This window comes from Erpetoichthys calabaricus, chromosome 8 (assembly GCF_900747795.2).
Source record: "Erpetoichthys calabaricus chromosome 8, fErpCal1.3, whole genome shotgun sequence".
NCBI classification, from domain to species: Eukaryota; Metazoa; Chordata; class Cladistia; order Polypteriformes; family Polypteridae; genus Erpetoichthys; species Erpetoichthys calabaricus.
The window spans coordinates 32241937-32261437 of NC_041401.2; the positions used below are offsets into that span (position 1 = coordinate 32241937).

The 19501-nt window shown below is 37.0% G+C and overlaps 1 protein-coding gene and 1 long non-coding RNA gene across 15 annotated transcripts in view; both read left to right on the forward strand.

The window, feature by feature from the left end:
* The window catches only part of baz2ba (bromodomain adjacent to zinc finger domain, 2Ba), a 279446-nt gene that overhangs the window by 190434 nt on the left and 69511 nt on the right, over positions 1-19501 (forward strand). For all 14 annotated transcript variants that reach the window (XM_028806424.2, XM_051930571.1, XM_028806421.2 and 11 more), the window contains 3 exons: positions 5790-6432; positions 10663-10941; positions 11611-11671. In XM_028806424.2, coding sequence (XP_028662257.2) covers positions 5790-6432; positions 10663-10941; positions 11611-11671 — 983 coding nt within the window. The remainder of the gene's footprint in view (positions 1-5789; positions 6433-10662; positions 10942-11610; positions 11672-19501) is intronic.
* On the forward strand, positions 7304-9656 carry LOC127528910 (uncharacterized). Its single transcript, XR_007935528.1, has 2 exons — positions 7304-8898; positions 9346-9656. It is a non-coding gene; the product is annotated as an uncharacterized LOC127528910 (long non-coding RNA).

Sequence of the window (19501 nt, forward strand, 5' to 3'; positions counted from 1 at the left end):
GGTCTCCGTGGGCATGTAGTGGAGAGGGAACCCTTATTGTGATGTTGAAAGGAAACGTTCTTCTAGAGGTCATATCAAGTGGATTTTAAAATCTGTTATATGTCCGTAAAATGTTTTAAGGGCTAGGGCCAAGGAAACTTGCATGGATAATGCTGTAGTGCTCAGTACTTCTTTTAAATAGGTGTTACTCTTTTGCTGCTTTCACTGTAATAGCTTCCCACCCTAAGCTGTTACATGCGAGCATGGTGCTGTGTTATTTGAAATAACAATATGCAAAAGTCACTGCTGAAGGGAGCGTTTATTTTACTTTAAGGCAACAAAAGTGGATATTTGAGTGCAATTCCTTATTTGTGTTTTGCCTCTACCTATTCTTAGGCCTTTGAGTCTTTTATCAAATATCCTTTACATTTACTTACTTGGTTTGACGCATTTATCCGAGGCAAAATTTGAGATAACTGGTTAAATTTATTTTTGTTTTTCCAATTGGGGCACGTGAAGGTTAAATAACTTGCTCACAGTCATACAGTGTCTGCAGTGAGATTTGAACCCACAGTCTTGGGGTTTGAAGTCCAAAGCCTTAGTCACTCTGCCACACTGTCTTAATTAAAACTCCTCTATAGTTTGTGTTTTACAAAAATAACCATGGTAAGCAAAATACAGCCGATCAAAGAGGACTCAACAAACTGTCATTGTATTTGAAATCTTCACTCTGCTATTTCTCAGTCTTTATTTTCTAATTAGCTTGAGATGAACTTGACATTACTTATAATTCCTGGGTGATAGACAAGTGGCAGACATATAAAGCACAGTTTTCATTCAATTCTAAGACAGCATACCCTTGGTTTCTTTTTTCATGGTTCAAACATATCTCTCTCCCCTGTACAATCTACTGAGAAATACTTTAAAGATCAATGGTGGTTTTGGTGTCCTTAGAGCTGAACCCTCTGTGCCATGTCAGCTGCAGCCATTGTTTAGATTAACAAGGGTGTTATGACTTTTAAATAGGCCGATAATCAGAATAGTTTCCCAGGCGCATTGAGGTTTGCAACTGAGCAAACAGCACTCAAGTAGGCCAGATCAGAACAACACAACTGAACAACAGGAATGCTCTAGTTCCTAGGTTTGCTGTGGGTAGTCCTGCTTCTTCTACCTTGGCAGACAGTGTGCCCATGGCTACTCACTAGTCTTTTTTTCATATTAGTTATGCTGCATAATTTAGAATTGTTTTCTTTCATTCAACTTCAACAAGTGGTTATCAAAACAATACACAGAATTGTTAGCTTCTACTGTTGTAGGCCAAGTACTTTATATCACAAGCAAACTAAACAAGGAAGACAGAGGACCAGCTATCCATTGCAGTTGTGCTTCTGGACAGTCAGGGTACATTTTACTGGATTTAGGACTGTGCTGGACTGATTTGTCACTTTTTTAATCCCCTTTGCCACCTGTGTTAAAAGCTTTCATTCTGCTACCACTCGTAGCATTAAAAACTGTATTACGTTGGATCCTGCTGTACAAACACATGCCTCCGAAGGTCAGTCAAGTAATGCGCACACCCAAAACTGACTGTGCCAGAGACTGTGTTATATATAGTAGTTGAATATTCTGGGAAAGAAATCCATACATTTGTTGTTTTTTATTTAGGTCATTTGTCTCTTTTGTGTTTGTTTATGAATGTCAGTTTAGTTTGCATGGGGATCCAGTCCACGTCTTCAGAATTTTAAAAGGCATTGATAGCTCCATCTGGATTCCTCTTGACTAAATGGCGAGTGGGAATGAAGGGTAAGTACATTTAAGACTAAAGTCAGGGAGCAATTCTTAAAGAGTTGGGGGACTCAAGAACAAGATATTGAGACTGTAGCTGACACACAAACCTTAACAAACCTTAGGAGGTATCTGGATGATATATTGGGACAGCTTAGCTATTAGCCAAACAAATGAGCTTGATAGACTGAATGCTCTCCTCTTGTTTGTTCAGTTTCTTCTGTTCTAGTGTTCTTATGTTCCAAAAGTAAATACTAATAAAAGTAAAGGAAGTAAACAAACAACAGTCAATAACTCTAAAGACAGGGATGGAATTCCAGTAAAACCATGACACCAGCCGCACTATGATTACACCTTGTGCTCAAAAAATCAACCAGAGTTCCATGAGATTAATCTGGGAATGCAGATCTTTAACTGGCATTTGATGAGGAACTAGCAAAATCATTTAAAGTGGAGAATACAACATTATCCATCCATCCATTATCCAACCCGCTATATCCCAACTACAGGGCCACGGGGGGTCTGCTGGAGCCAATCCCAGCCAACACAGGGCGCAAGGCAGGAAACAAACCCCGGGCAGGGTGCCAGCCCACCGCAGATACAACATTATTCTCCTTGAATTTTAAAGTGATATTTAACAGGAGGCTGCTAATGAAAACAAAGAGGCAAACATGCAGTGAGAAGTGTAGTATTGTTGAGGGGCTTGGTATTGTTTTAAGGACAGAAACCAATGAGTTGTGGGACATGGAACTTTTTCAAAATGATATGACGTGAGTTCAAAGCTGGGGACTAAAAATTGGTGTATTTACGTGTCAATTAAACTCAAAATTAGCTTAATTTAAAGATAACACTCAAGTAATGGGAGTAGTATTTTCGTGTCAGAAATATTCATACAGAGAGACCTGCAGTACATGTTAAGGTTTGGGCATATACAAGAATGTGGAAAATGAACATTAATGTAAGTAAGTGTAAATTCTCATTATGCTTAATATAATTACTCAGGGTGTGTTATGATTTAGCTGTATGTGCAAGAAAATAACACAAAAAATACTTCAATTTTGAGTTAATTAATCTTAATTATCTTTAATGAATTAATAAGCCTAGGAAAGAAAATAAAATTTTCAATTGATTCAATTTAGCTCAAAGTTCAATTGATGAATAATTCCCATAGAAACATTATTAATTGATCTAAATCTTATTAAAGCATAATGACCATCAAGAAAAGAAATACTAGGATAAATGAGTTCTAAGACAGCAAGAAAAGGGAAGAACCTTAGAATCAAATATTAAGAAAAATGCAGATATCTATCTATTGAACTTAATGGCTAGCTAAAAAAAAATAGTAGAGAACTAGAATAATAAATAAAAGACCACTTACACTGAGGAGGCACATCTGATGCACTGTGTATAGTTGGGGTCTCCATTTTACAGACACATAACAGTACAAGCAAATGTGCAGAAAAGAACTGAAAGACCTTTTGGGCAAACAGAGGTTAAAGAAGTACACGGGGTGGACATCAAGCTATGGCTGTAAAAGGTGTCGGGACCTCAGGGCACAGACAGAAGTCCCATAAGGGTGAATTACATATTTCTTCACACAATGAACCATACATGCTTTGAGCAAGCTAGCATAGAGTATGGTAGCATCTTAACACCCTTTTGGAAACCTAATGTGAATAGGAACAAAAGAACAATGTTGCTCTGAAGTGTTTGTTTTCTTGTGAGCACTGATGTATTTATCATTATATAACAAAAGATATTTTTTTAAATCTACAGCACACAGTTCTTATTCATCATAGCCTGTTTCATTTATAGACCTTTAGTTTCTTGTGTACTCAAGATTTTTTTTAATAGTTCATCAGATATATTTTCTTCTTCCAAAATTATTTTAAAGCTAAATATTTTCATTAGGTAATTTACTGCTTTTGAAAAGAATCCATACAAAACACAATACAAAATATTGTGTTTTATTTAGATGAGTTGTTAAAAAATATGTTCAACTTTTAATGACTATCACACATAGAGATTGTCAGTTACATAAAAGGTTTCTCAACTTGGTAAGTATCGAACATCTTGAAGAAGTATGAAGGTAACGAAGGAGCGATTTTTACGTCAGTTTCCTGAAACTCTTTCTTAAGACTGGAAAACTTATGCATGAAAATAAAATACAGTGTTGGCAACCCACTCCACAAGAAGCCTTACAAGTCGATTGAAAAAAAATCAATTGAGTACATTTTATAAATAAAATAACAGTGCCAATAGGAAAGTGAATTAAATACACCATCACATTACCAATTAAGCAAAACCCTGCATATAATCACCTAAGAGGACACCTTTGCAGTATTCCGCTAAGCGTGATTCAGTGTAACTGTACCTTACTGTACTCTCTTTACAGATAGACAATCGCCACCCACCCAGGAAAGAGACCATCCTTGACAGCATATAATTCAAATGTTGCTTTTCAATTGTATTGTTTGTTTTTCTTTTAAAATGTACATACAGTAGATGTGAATAATATAACGAATTATAAAACATTACCCTCTCCTTCAGTTTATTCTTTTCCACATAAACTATATAAATAATAACACATCTATCCCTTATGAAATCAAAGATAAACCAAGCTAAATATTCATCTGAACACAGTTCTGATGACAGTCTTCCTCCCTTCTACACCAGTCTGGTGGGCATCTTTTCATATAAGATGTGGCATTTGGTCATTGTCAGTCTTTATAGCCACCTCTTCATGTTTCTCATCCGTGGGAATCCTGCTTTTACAGTAATGCTCTGTAGCATGGCACATACAATCTATTATGGCATAGCATCACCTTGGTGAGTATCGGATGCTGCCTGAGCATTTGTGGGGACACCTGAAGTGAATTTACCACATTCCTATTGTGCACTTAACCATGCTGTATTTCCACTAATGTGTAGCTTTACTCTGATGTTCGGGACACAGTCTGTAGAGTACTTTCAGGTATCAATAGATATGGGCCAAGTGGATAGGTGCTGTCATCAATTGGGCAACTACCACTGAAATTCACTATCCATTGCTTTGTGACAGATTGCTGAATTGACCCAGATAAATGCATCCTGGGTACTTCCAGGCCACTTTGCCTCAATGCCTATGAACAGCCTTTGGTGACTGCATACGTATTACATCCACATTAACTGCTATAAACCCTTTATTAAGGGTCCTGTATTTAGTAATTTACAAAATGTGACTTGAGGCATTATCATCAACATTCATGACATGGTACATGGCACTTTTTCTTTTATATTCATTGGAATGCATTGATTAATTCCCGCTAGGGAAGTCTTTTCCACCACTACAACTCAAAAGATTCATCCTCAGAGGTACTTTTTGTACATATATATCTGACCTGGGTCAAATATAAGTTATTGTAGTGCTTCTTTCTTTCTTTCTTTCTTTCTTTCTTTCTTTCTTTCTTTCTTTCTTTCTTTCTTTCTTTCTTTCTTTCTTTCTTTCTTTCTTTCTTTCTTTCTTTCTTTCTTTCTTTCTTTCTTTCTTTCTTTCTTTCATTGGCGGCCACTGTCTGTTGCTTAGCTTCTTCAGGAGGTAGCTATTTAAGTCATACTTTAGGACTAATGTATGAGTTGGGTCAGACATAGCTAACAAACAGGTTTAATGTACTACTTTAATTACAAAGAGTTATGGAACCACTTTTCTCTCTACGAACATACTTAAGTTAACTTCATTCTTGGTGCTTCGAAGCCTTTGGGAAACCCAACCTTAACTGTTTGTTGCCATTAATACTAGCATAAAAATCTGCAAACAATACCATGTTGAATGACCCAAACTTGAGCAAAATATTCTTTCTTTGTATGACCTGGAAGTGGAATGTAAAGAGTGCAAGTAAGGTTTCTTTAGTCATTTAATGAGTTGGCTGTCTACAGACAATGTACAGTATATGGAAAGCATGTTTTTGGAAAATAGCTTTACATAGTTTGTAAAAATAAAAAAAAATACATTTTTATTGTATGAATTATAACCTTTCATTTTCCAGGAGCTGTTTAAACATACATTTTCTGGTCAAGCAAGAAAACAGCAAGAACTGTACAAGAACCAGAAAAAAGTGACTTCCTCCTTGACCAGCCCTTCTCCCAGTCCCACCACAGATTATTCAGGCAACCAGAAACTGACCTCAGCAAACAGTTCTCATGCAAATATCTTCCTCTCCAATACTCTTCTGGGGCACTCCCAACCAAATGGGGTGATTCAGAGCACTATACAGGAGGCACCCTTAGCTCTTACCACTAAATCTCGAAGTCATTCAAAGACCAATGACAAACCAGTTTTGAATTCCAATAGTGTATCATTCTCCTCACCAGTAAACTTGAGTACAAGTGTGAAGAATCATTCCAGTCATCAGATGTTGCTAAACAGACCATCTACCTCTCCAGCATTATCCCAGCTAGCTGGAAAAGATAAACTAGTAGGTGCTAGGATCCTTCCAACAAGAATACCTTCTTCTCAGAGTCAGCTTATTCAGCCTTTGGCAGATCATTTCAGGGGAACAGAGTCCGACATTCCCAGCAGTAAGGAATCTGATGACTCAGTTGAAGAAGAAGAAGAAGAAGAAGATGATGATGATGATGAAGATGATGATGAAGATGAAGAAGATGAGGATTCAGATGACAGTCAATCTGGTAAAACATTATTTTTTTAATTTTTTGATGGTATTACATGTGTCCCACAGACCAGTAATACAAATAAGAATGTATTGTAAAAGCCTCAATATTTATACGAATGTTGTATAACTTATTATTAAAAATGGTCAAAATGCTCACCGTTATTGTAGTGCAGAATACAATTTGTGCCAAAATGAAATAAATAAAATGGCAATAATCACATGAAAAGGCACAGCGATATATAAATGAGTCATTAAAATAAAAATCATATAATTATTATGAAATACATTTTATTTCATTGTATTATGGTTCAACACTGTAGTTATATTAATATGTAATTATTGCATGTTTTATTTTTAAAAGGCCTGATTTTTAAAGCCATTTTAAATTTAAAAATAGGACTTTTCCTGATGCAGCCTGCAGGGGGTGCACCAGCTCCCCAAACCCAACACAAAGAGGTGCAGACACAACCTCCTGCAAGCTTTGTCTTCTTCCTCCTGACTATGGCTCCTGGAGCAGTGGCAGCAGCCTTCTTTTATCCTGCACCTGGGAGTACTTCCAGTGGCCCGTTACCACGAGTCCCTGCAGCACCCCTGGCGGCACCCACAGGACCCAACAGGGCTGTGCTGAACTCCAACTCCCATGAAACTCTCTGGGTATCCTAGGCACCACTGAAACCCTGGGGGGCTGCCATCTTGCTGCCAGGGGAGATAATACTCAGTGTATATTCCCTCCCTTGGTCCTTCCATTAAGCAGGTGTCCTTGCCTGGCGAAGGCGACTGCTGTCTGCCACAGGGGCCATTTTAATGCTATCATTATTTCCTTCAGAGTGCTTCTTTTTGTGTTTTGTTTTGTCTTTTGTCAATCAACACCAACAAAATGAATCCTGGCTTAACAAACAATAGAATAGCTGTACTCTAAAAGCCTAAAAACCTATTAAATTTATGTTAACCTCAGGAAATGCCTCATAAAATAACAAACACATTTTGAGGACTTCATCTGGAATCATGTCACCTGGAATTGCTAGCAGATATTCAATATTAATGTGCATCTTTTTGATGACTTCACTGGCACCTTCTCTGCAGACACAGTACTCAGTTAGTCTTAAACTAGTGTCAACTTCTTCATCAACATCAAGATTTTGCAGAGAACTTTCAGTATATCTTGGAGTGTTTCCAATATATTGCCAGTTCTTCTCACAAAAGCTTTGTGTTAAATGATCTTTCTATTTCATCAATCAAACTAACTGTCCAAATTCTTAACTGCCCCAAAGTTTTTAGTACTACTTGGATTACAGCTGGCAAAGATCTTTGGTAACTCCTGCCTTCAATTATGTGGAAGAGGAATCGACTGCAAGTGATTAACCAATAGGACTAGCTTCAGCCTGTTGGTATTTGTCTTGATTAATAGGCGATGAAACCATCATTAAAAGAGGCATTTGGAAATAAATTGTGGTGGCACCAAAGGAGTCATTTGGAAATATACTGTACAGACTAGCTCCAATATTAATTAAACAATGTCTTTAAACCAAGGCTCTGTTAAAAAAAATGCAATAGTTAAGTGTAAGGTAACTATAATATTTGTCTAAAGTAAAATGATACTTCAGAGTAATTGGATGATTTATGTTTAATTACACACTTTTCCACAATCTATATATTCATTTATATGTATTGCTTTACTTTTTCATTTGATAATTTATTTCATAATTGACATTTTATTTATTCCAATTTGGCACAAAGCACAAATGCTTTTCCAGATCTTCAAATTATAAAGCATATAGTCTGCTGCATCTGCAATATTGAAATTCCCTGACGTCTGAGCAGTTACGTCAATCGGTGTGCATTCATTTGTCTTAGTTACTACTTTTGGCATGACAAATTAAAAAAAAAAATAGTGTCTAACACAAAAATGTGTGTCACACTGATCTTTGAACTCTAACTTGTTTAGAGAGCTTCAGAAGAAAGGTTAAGAATGAAGAAAATGGTGGTTTAGGAAAATAAGAGCAAAAAGCCCATAAAAGGAAGATTTTATTTTGGGGAAAAAAAAACCAGTTAACTGCAGCATCAGACAGCATTTCAGCTTACAGGCAGAAAATAATGGATTATGTGTTTACTACATGGAACAGATTGGCTCCAGCCTTAAAAAAGCATCAAAAACAAAAAAGCACCAAAAACAAGGTAAAAAAAAATTATGAAAATAAAGAAAAAAAACCTCCAGACCTCCTTTTGTCCTAAACACGCATCAGTGTTGGATAGTGTTTGCAGTTAGCGGCCCACATGAGAACAGATTTAGTAGGCTCAAAGTAATTACTATGCTATCACATTCCACATCCCAAATACATACCGGCAGCACATTTAGTTAACGTGGAAAATGTGTGTGATTAAAACACAAAACACAAAGCCAGGCTACTCCCAGATTTACCTCCCAATCCTAGATGGGTGATTTCTCTGTGCCATCTGTGAGCATAGCAGCTATAGATATACAGTGTTTTAGATAGATAGATAGATAGATAGATAGATAGATAGATAGATAGATAGATAGATAGATAGATAGATAGATAGATACTTTATTAATCCCACGGGGAAATTCACATACTCCAGCAGCAGCATACTGATAAAGAAACAATATTAAATTAAAGAGTGATAAATATGCAGGTATAACAGACAATAACTTTGTATAATGTTAACATTTACCCCCCCCCCCCCCCCCCGGGTGAAATTGAAGAGTCGCATAGTGTGGAGGAGGAACGATCTCCTCAGTCTGTCAGTGGAGCAGGACTGTGACAGCAGTCTGTCGCTGAAGCTGATCCTCTGTCAGGAGATGATACTGTTCAGTGGAAGCAGTGGATTCTCCATGATTGACAGGAGCCTGCTCAGCGCCCGTCTCCCTGCCACAGATGTCAAACTGTCCAGCTCCGTGCCTAAAACAGAGCCTATTTTGCTTAATGTTTTATATGTCAGAGGAAATAATATGATTTAAGTAAAGTTTTCTTATATTTAAGGATGTATTATTCTTATTGTTGTAAAAATCAGAATGCCACTCCATTTTCTTGCATGGGGCAAGGTCATACTTATTGTACTTTCTAAGACATCCAAAGCTTAATCTCCTTCATTAGCCTGCAATTCTAAAGCAAAGCTTCCCACCGATAACAAACTCATGCACAGATGACGAAATGTCATAAGGAATATGGCTGCTAAGCAGAAGCAAACACATGTGACAATTGTATTTGTTCTGATTCAGTATATATGTATACCATATGAAACTCGTCCAATTAGTGTGTTGCAGACCATGACGTAAAATCTGGTTTGGTTATGAAAAGCTACCATCCATCACTATAATAACTCGACAGTGACCACTTAAATCTGTTAAATACATTTAAACATCTTAAGAAAGAGATTGTGAAAATGCTGTTCTTGTGATGAATCACTATATACAGTATATACATAGCTTTTAAGGTTCTAATACTTTAGGAGTCCATATGTTCTAAAAAGCAACTGTATTGATATTTAGTCATCTGCTTTAACTTCTCTTTATACAGTATTTGCTCTTGTATAAATAATTGTTCCAAGCAAAGTGGTACAGTTGTTTCTACACTTGCAGCATAGGTAGTTTAAGTGGCTTTCTCATAACCTAAACTTGTGAAAATTATTTAATGTTATTGTTATTGATGAAAAATGTTACGCAGATTTGGTCATTTGATATAAAATAAGCGGATGTTATTTTATTTCTTATTTTACAAATCACATTACAATAAATGAAGCACTAACATAATTGTGTTAGCGCTTAGATGAGTATGACAAGGTCAGTCAGTCAGTCAGTCATTGTCCACCCCGCTATATCCTAACACAGGGTTATGGGGGTCTGCTGGAGCCAATCCCAGCCAGCCCAGGGATGCCAGCCCACTGCAGGACACACACACACATACCCCAAGCACACACTAGGGACAATTTAGGAGCGCCAGTGCACCTAACCTGCATGTCTTTAGACTGTGGGAGGAAACCGGAGCACCTGGAGGAAACCCACACAGACACAGGGAAAACATGCAAACTCCATGCAGGAAGCGAACCCAGGTCTCCTTACTGTGAGGCAACAGCACTGCCACTGTGCTGCCCCTGAGAAGGTCTTTATGGTGTAATATTTTATGAAATACTTCAAACTTGTGCATGAATATAGCCAATCTGTCATCAAATAATTACTATATGATCACTCTGAAGATGTAAAATATTTAGACCTGTCAATTTATTTCAGAATCTGAAAGCAATTTTGAGACTGATTCGGATATTTCAGATGATGATAAGGACCAGGATGAGACTGAAACAGATACAGAAGGAGAGAAAACAATGCTGAACCTCAACAAAACTGCCCCACTGTTAAATGCATCCTCTAACCTCTCTGTTAACTGCACACCACTGAACCTCCAAGTGATTAAAGCGCCGAACTCGGCTCCACCTTCCTTATTAATCGGCGGTGGATCATCAAACTATCACAGTACTCCTTCCTCCTCATATTCATCTCTGACACCTCTGGGTAACTGTTTGTTCCTGTTTATACTTGGTTGATTAAAAGTTGTTATCTCTCTCTCTTTAGATAAGTTCATCCGGATATTTGTTAGGACTCTTATTCTTTGGGTTATATGAACATGTGTGGTGGTGAACTTGATTTTTTTGTTTAGCCATTTACTATGTATGTGCTAAGTAAAGAGCAATATAAAACGCTATTTTATATTTATCTCCAAGTAAATATAGTTATTAATATTTTATTCAAATTTTGTTATATGTCAAGGCTGCATGGGGGCACAGTAATTAACTGATCCCTGCCCACTTGCTGTCTGTTAGGAGTTTGTATGTTCTCACTGTGTCTTTGTATTTTTTTCCATCTGGATGCTCCCATGTTCACTACCACATCCCACAGGTGTGTGTATTAAGTCGGTTAATGACTTTAAACTGCGTCTGTAAGTGTGAGTGTGTGAACTTGCCTTACAGTGAACTTGCTGTCAGGATAGGCTCGAGCACCATCTGACCTTAAATTGGATTAAGTACTTTAAAAAATAGATGGATGGATAGATTTATAATGCTTCATACTTGCCTATGAACACTCACACATATTTGAGTTGTCCAATATCCTTAACAAATATTGGTTTTAGCTTCTGTCTTATTCAATGCTAAAATATTTATTACAGTTGCACTTGTGTTTCAGGATCCTCAAAAAGGAAAAGAGTAACTGATGAGCAGGAGCTTCGGATTCCCCTAGAATATGGGTATGTTTAGAAATCAAACTGGCTACAGTGAAGGAAAAACTGTATTATTTGGGTGGCATTCTGTCTGTGGTTTGGGGCTCAGAGGAGTTCCTTGATAGTTACAACATGTATTTTATGAAAATATTGTTAAATAAACCAGTTTCACCAAAACACTCAACAAAACCAAAAAGGAGCACAGTCAGATGTGAATGAGCATTTGAAATGTAGACCTGCTTCCCGTTGTTAGATTTATATTCATAGTGGTGGGCCGCTACTGGAGTACCTTGGAATTATTTAGTAGCAGTCTGTGAAACTGCACCGGTGAATTGACTTTAAAGAATAATTTTAAACGATGGCCTATTTTTAATTATTCAGAAGTGTCAGTTTAAAGTAATTCCAGCTTTTTAAATCAACTTTGTCAAAATTCATAAAGGAGTGATTTTTTTCCCCAGAAATATTAAGATGTACTATATATCATGCTTTTGCATCCAGTGAGGTAAAGAACAAGAAGCAGTGGAAAGGTCCCACCATCAATTTACATTACAGAGGACTCAACTGAGGCGCACATATAACCCCACAGTTTTTGTGCTGTTTTTAAAATTGCTTAGGAATCTTTTGACATTGACCTTCTGATAACAGTGAGAACAAAGCCAGGGACAAAGCTTTGATGCTTTCCCTAAATCTTCTGGTACAAAGCCACATGAGAGTGAGTGCCTGATGGAAAAAGAAAAACTCTTCAGATTGAAAGAGATAAGTAGACTGCAATAAAATGACACCTATGATGGCATTGAGCTTTGTTGCAAAACAAACTGTTGTGTAAAAAGTACTCCAAAATGTGTTGTATGAAATTTGATTTCCTTTTGATCAATGCACTGACCATTATTATTTTTTCTCACTATATTCTTGATCAGCATGCATATAGTGAAGCGTTAACTGTATGACAACATAATGTGTTCAAAATATGTTTGAGAGGTTTTTGACCCACCAAAGCATCATTTGGGAAAGCACCTTATCAGGAGTGAAATCTGTTTTCATTTAACAGCTCAATATATAAAAAGAAATATGGTTACTGGATCTCATTTTCATTTATTCTAGCTGAAGTATTTACCATTACCAGTATAAATAAATGGTGGGAAAACTTTCATTTGGAAATTCAGTATAATTAAACACAACCCACAATGAGAAAAAAACTGTAACCCAGTGAGACAATGAAACTGTTTATCCAGATTAGTTGGGGGGAATTTTAGTCCTGACGGCTCCACTGGTTTTTAGGTTGCCCCCTACTGTTATAACCCCTCTCCTTGAAATGATACACAACACTGTGAAAATCGGTTCAGACATGTGTGTGTGATTAGAGAACAAACAAACAGACATGCAGACAGACTACTATTTTATTTAAATAGATTAAGTGCCAGCAATTGAGTGACTAACACTATTTAAAATGTAGTCTTACAAAGGCAGGGATTCAGTCAGGTGATCATTATAAAGACAATACCAAAGCTAGAGGTGCAAAACATCTTTAATTGTGAGGGATGTTCTGCTTTAGTATGGTTCACTAAATGTCTTAAATATATGCGCTATTTCATTCACATCAGCCATCTCTTTGTACAGACTAATGTGAAACAAATGTAATTGTTACTCCATGTAGTTAAATAGCTGATTTTTTTTAATATATAAAAAAATGGTAAAAATACAGTTGGGCAGAAATGTCACCATATCTTGAAAAAATGCAAACAAGGACTTATAGATCAATAACAGGAACCCAAGAGTGATTTCAGGACAATAAATTTTACTGCTACACTGTATACTAGGCTTGAAGATCCAAAACCCAATAAGTCCTTGCCGTTCCCATGCAGAAGTTGGTATAGATGATGAACATTACAGGAATGCACTGGCTTTAAACGTAACGTGACATGGAGTTAGAATATAAAAGTTTGAAGGCAAGGCCTGATGATAAGTAACAGGACCAAACTGGTACAAAGTTGTCTAAGGATAATTAAAGTTTCTGCAATGTAACCTTCAATGTCCGATCTCTGGTAGAAAACTAAAATTCCTGTCCATCCCAAAACTAAGCTTGCCTATGACATAAACAGTTCACATACCCATTATAAGTGGTAATTTTGTAGTATTTATATGGAAATGTGAAATACTGTACATTTAAATATGCATCAGTATTCAATGCTGAATTGTAGTTTTTAATGTTTCCAGTTAATCTCATCTATTTCCATATGTTGCTATGTACACACTGCCATATTTTTCATAGTGCCATCTTGTATTGGTTCATTACTTCCAGGAACACCCTATTTGTGCTTTTGATTGAGATGCTAGCAAAGAGTCAAATCACCAATGACTATATTTTTTATTAATTTGCTATGGGCCAGTTATAATCATTTATAACTGGCCCACCATCGATAGCATGGATTGTACAATGTGAGTATTTTCAAATAAATTTCAGCAACAAATTCAGCATTGACACATTTTCTAGCATCACAGAGAGGCAGTTAAAGATTTTAAATTATTATTAATATGTATTTTCAAACAGGAAGACTTGCTAAACCTGAGTGAAGTCTTTAACTTCTACTCACTAGTCTTGCTACTGAATACTGGTCATTGTTCCCATTTTTCCTATAGTTTTGGACACCCCCATATTAGACACATATGCGTTCCTTTAGGAAGGTTGTAATTCCTTCTCCAAATTCAGTATTTTGTAGGCTGCCATATCTTTTTATTTGGAGACACTTGAGTGTTCACTGTAAAATAGTGTTTGAGACACAAGGAGTGCACACACATGGAGCGGAACACTGCCTTGTCAATTTAGGAGCCCTTTAGCTTAGATGGATTAGATGACGTTAAGACTGAACATCGCTAGCATGTAAAAATAATGTAAAACACTATAATCTGAGATTTGCTTTGAGTCAGAGTGGTCGAAGGTCTGTATTTAAAAAAAAAAAAAAAAAATGTTGCATCACCCAGAGCCATTTCTGGGCAACAGAGTGTGCTGTGCATAGTGTAGACAGTGCATCTGTCTGGTCTGGCACACAGCACTTAGCCACTGGCACCACAGAGCCTTTCCCACCTCAGACTGTACTGTTTATCACTAGTAGTCTTTGTGGGTTGTAAATAAAGAGTTAAATGGCACTGGAAGTGAAACTCACAGTAACAGTTTGTATACTAGTTTGCGTTAGCACTAGTGATGAGCAAACACCACAGAGTTCACTGGAGTATTAGAAAACTCCACCTAACTCACTGAAATGCATTGAATTGAATAGGGAAGGAGGATATGAACTAGTTATGAATGGATTATAACAGTGCAATGTTTTTTAAGTGTCCTTGCAGGTTAAGGAAGTGTCTGACAATGATGCTAGACTGATTATTGTGGTCAGAAATGTAATGTGAGCTGTCTAAACACAGTGCCACTGTGCCTCAGAAAAGGACCGGACACTATGATAGCCATGAACCAGATACAACAAATGGCCACAAACTAGCAAAAAATAAAAAAAAATAAATGTATAGGGTGAGCCAAAGTGAAGTACCACATTCCTCAAGGTCACTGCACAAGGTAGAGTCAGCTGAGTGGGTTGGGGTGAGGGCCCTTTGAAAGGCTATCCCTTGTAGTTTTCAGTCGTCAACATGCCTCGGTCTGGTGTGCTCCGCGCTTTCGCTGTTGAAGGGTTCGTCAAAAACAACAAATCCATCATCACTACGCAATGCGCCTTCTGAATGCACTTCAGCATACCTCCTAATGGTGATGTCCCAAATCGGAAAACAATTTTTCAGTGAGTGGCCAAATTTAGACAGACTGGTGCAACATTGAACAGAAAATCTTCCGACCATCCTCGGACTGTACAAACGCCAGAAAACATCCAAGCTGTAAGGGCATCAATTTTGCAGTCTCCTAGACATTCAGCGTGCAAACTTGCTTTTGCCTTAGACATTTCCAACACATCTTTGAGGAGAATTTTGCATGAGGACCTTAATTTCCATCCATACAAAATGATGGTAGTGCAGGAACTCATTGAGAGAGAGACTGGGAAAGCCGTAGAGAGTTGTGCGTGAACATTCTGCAAACTGTTTATCGAGATGCCATCATCATTTGCAGCGACGAGGCACATTTCCATTTGAATGGTTGCATAAATAAGCAAAACTTTTGCTATTGGGCTGAAACCAGCCCTCGTGACCTTCATCAGAGACCCTTGCATAGTGAGCATGTTAGAGTTTGGTGGACCGTTGCAGAATTTGGCATTGTAGGCCTTTATGTTTTTGAGGAGAGGGAAGCAATGGTCACCGTCACTTCAGAATGTTACATTGAAATGCTAGAAATCTTTTTGTAGCCCCAACTGGAAGAAATGAATGTGGTGGATGCCTAGTTTCAACAGGATGGAGCAACAACTCATACGGCGCGGAGTTCCAAGTGAATTTTGTGGGAAATGTTTCTGGGGAAGCTGATGCGCAGCAATGTCGGGAGGCCTCCATGTTCGCCTGATCTCACTCCGTGCGATTTCGTCTTGTAGGGCTCTCTCAAGTCAAACGTATACAAACACCAACCTTAAAACCTTGAAGCTCTCAAGGACACTATTCGCTATGAAATCACTGATATTCCCCTTGAAATGGCAGAGTGTTCAAAAATCGTCTTGAAGAGTGTATCGCTAATGATGGCCACCACCTTGAAGACATCATTTTTAAAACACAGCGAAAAAAATTATTTTGTATACCCTTTCTTGTGTCATAATGAAATTTATTGTATCTTGTAGCGTTTTTGTAGAATACATGTTTGAAATGTGGTACTTCTTTTTGGCTCACCCTGTATATATTCATTACTCTCGCAGAGTTCCAATCTTTGGGGCAATGATTGGCATACACAAGCCACACAACATGATGACATCCATGCACTCCACACGTCTGTTTTGTTTCTAGTTTATCGGTGCAGATTCTCTGCAGTCTTTTTCTTTCAATCAAGAAGAAAGAAATGAAAATGGTAACAAATCTTTCATTATTATTATTATTTCACAGGGTCTCTGTGTGGGCTTCTTTAAGGTTTTGTTTTGACTGTCACTGTGCCTCGTGGCTTATCGCATATGCATTTGGACCACACCCAGTCCCCTTATATGCACCAAATGCATGGCTGGCGAGGGGGCAGAGGCTCGAAGATTGGTTTGTGCTACTGTACTACTCTGTCCCAGCACTTGAGCTTGTGATGCAAGAGCTCAGACATTTGGGGGTACAGTTCTGGTTGGTGTACTGATAGGATTGTGACATCATTTGTACACAAAATGTGAGGTGAAATATGCTTACAGTATGTATGCATGAAAGTTCTGCATATGGCCGCTATAGCTCTGGGATGTAACGCTAAGCTAACCAAATGCCAAATTTCCAATAAAATATTCAGTAAACAAGATCGCTATTGAACATGCAAAAAACTGTTTGTCGAATTTTGTCAACCAACACTAGTTAGCTTCATAAATGAAGAGGCTTCTACCAGTACTCACATTGCAACTACTCACTGCTACATGAATAAGTTCACTCTGATCCTGTAATTTCAAGACAGTCTGTTGGTTTGTGGAATATTTAGGATATTCCGTTTACTTGTGCTGCTAGCCAGTCCGTCTCCAGATCATCTGTTTTGTTAGTTGTGGATTTTTAGAATCCAGTGAATTATAAGGAGATTGAATGAGGCAGGATATCAGGAACAAGTGGGCACCAAACCAAGTAATCAATGTCCTCATCAGTTTCTGACAAAATAAGTTTGGATTCTCTTTTGTTGCCATCATGCCCTCTGATTTAGATTGGAAATACAAGGTTGCCAGTGAGAAATTTCTCGTTTACACTCTGCAAAGTGGTACAGTATCTCCCTGTGGTACAGTTCAGAGAAAACCAGTGCTACACAATTTAGCAAGTATTGCCATAATGCTGATGATCTTTTACTTCATTCAATAATAAACATAAATGAGTAATAGTTGGGTCAGCTTTACTGCATTTGTAGTGTTGCAATAAAGGCGAAATGTGTTTAAGTTTGCTTTTTATTTTTATAAAATAAATAAAATTAGTGCCCAGTAAATAAGTAGCGACCTTGCATTGCTCTCTAAGCAGCGACTGGAAATTTACAAGAACATATTGAAAATGGAAAGTGAGATGTCACAAGTTTTATTTTTCAAAATTCCCCATAGCACATGAACACAACATTTGTTACTATTAGCATATTCATTAGAGGAATATGCTAAGCAGGGTCAAACTAGATAGGCATTGATTGTCATTTTTATGGCTGTTACAGATAAGCTTAATGGCTAGTCTTCATTTTCTGCTAAATTCTGACACTTGACTCATCCTGTAACTCTTTTAAACACACACAAAGTCATCTGTTTATGTTTATGTGAACGTGTAGAATTTTTGATTTTCTACATTCAGAAAGAACTATCTACTGTTAAACAGTACTGTTAAAACACATTTCATAAGAACAAACACTTTAAAACTTGCAGGCTTTTACAAATCAAAAGGAAGGTTATTTGGCTAAATGGGCAGCAAATAACAAGATGCTGTTCTCCTTCATAGAATCTGATGATTTAAGATTACTAAGCTATTATTATTATTATTATTATATTATTATTATTATTTTGTAATCATTTGGGCAGATGGTGTTACTGGTAGCAGAAACTATTGGATATGACTGTTGGGTGCTACTAGAAAAAAAGGATCAATGTACAATATTCAAGGATCAATGAATGATTTTTTTTAAACTATTATATTACCATTTGCGGTTGGTAAAATGTAAAATGATTGTAAGAATTGTAATGTGTCTCTCTGTTATAAGTGACAGGTTGTAAAGTGTGAAATGTAATGTATACTTTATTTTCTCTTATGGATTTCATACATTATTGCAGTTGAGGGGTGGCACAGCTGGTATAGCTGTCACTTCCCAGACAGCTGGTGTGTATGCAGTGAATGTATTCAAACGGTGTTTGGGCACCTCTGCCACTACGCAATCTAAACATGATGCCATTACCAGACGTCTCCAGTGTTTGCTTTGACCATAGTTCATGACTTTCTAGGAAACAAAAACTAGAAATGAAGTGCTGGTCAGTCATTTTCTGCAGTCTGAATACTCCAAGCAGCAGCATTAACGAGAACCATTTATAACATGAAATGTAACAATTTTACAACTATTTTATGACTATATTTTAATAGCACTCTATAGTTGTGAATACACATCTGGTCTCTTCTAATGTGTGGTCCATATTTTTGCTGAAAGAAGATCAGATTTAGACCAAAAGTAATACAAAACTTTGTTATCTAAAATAGATGCAAATATTTAGAAATTCTTTTCAGAGGGCATCTCTAAAGAAGATAGTTCACAAGAAGATGTTTATCTGTTAAAGTACATTTATTACAACTGATGGACTTCTGACAAGCACTACTAAACTTTTTGTCCGTTCTTGAAGTGATGTTCTAAACAGTTAAGGTTGACAAATTGACTGTTAAAAGGAATGTTTCTTGGATGAAAAAAAATACTGAGAAGCATTTTTAATGCTAGTTTACGGGTTATTAATAGTTTTTATTTCATTGTCATTAAAGGTGTCTTAAATTTGAACTATATAAAGCATGGGAAATGATAATACTGTATTCACTTTGTATTTGTTAATCTCCATTCTTTTTAGCAAAATTATAGTAAAATTTTATGTTCAAAATCTTTTATCTCACAGCGCATTGATTTCTCACTCCATTCCTATTGCCAAGGTCAATACTGAAACTGAGAATTTCTTTTAATTTGACATTGCCCAATGTGTGGTTAAATACATTTTGAGAATGCCAGCAGGAATGCTATACTTGATTTCTTAATGCTTCTTGGATGTTACGAAG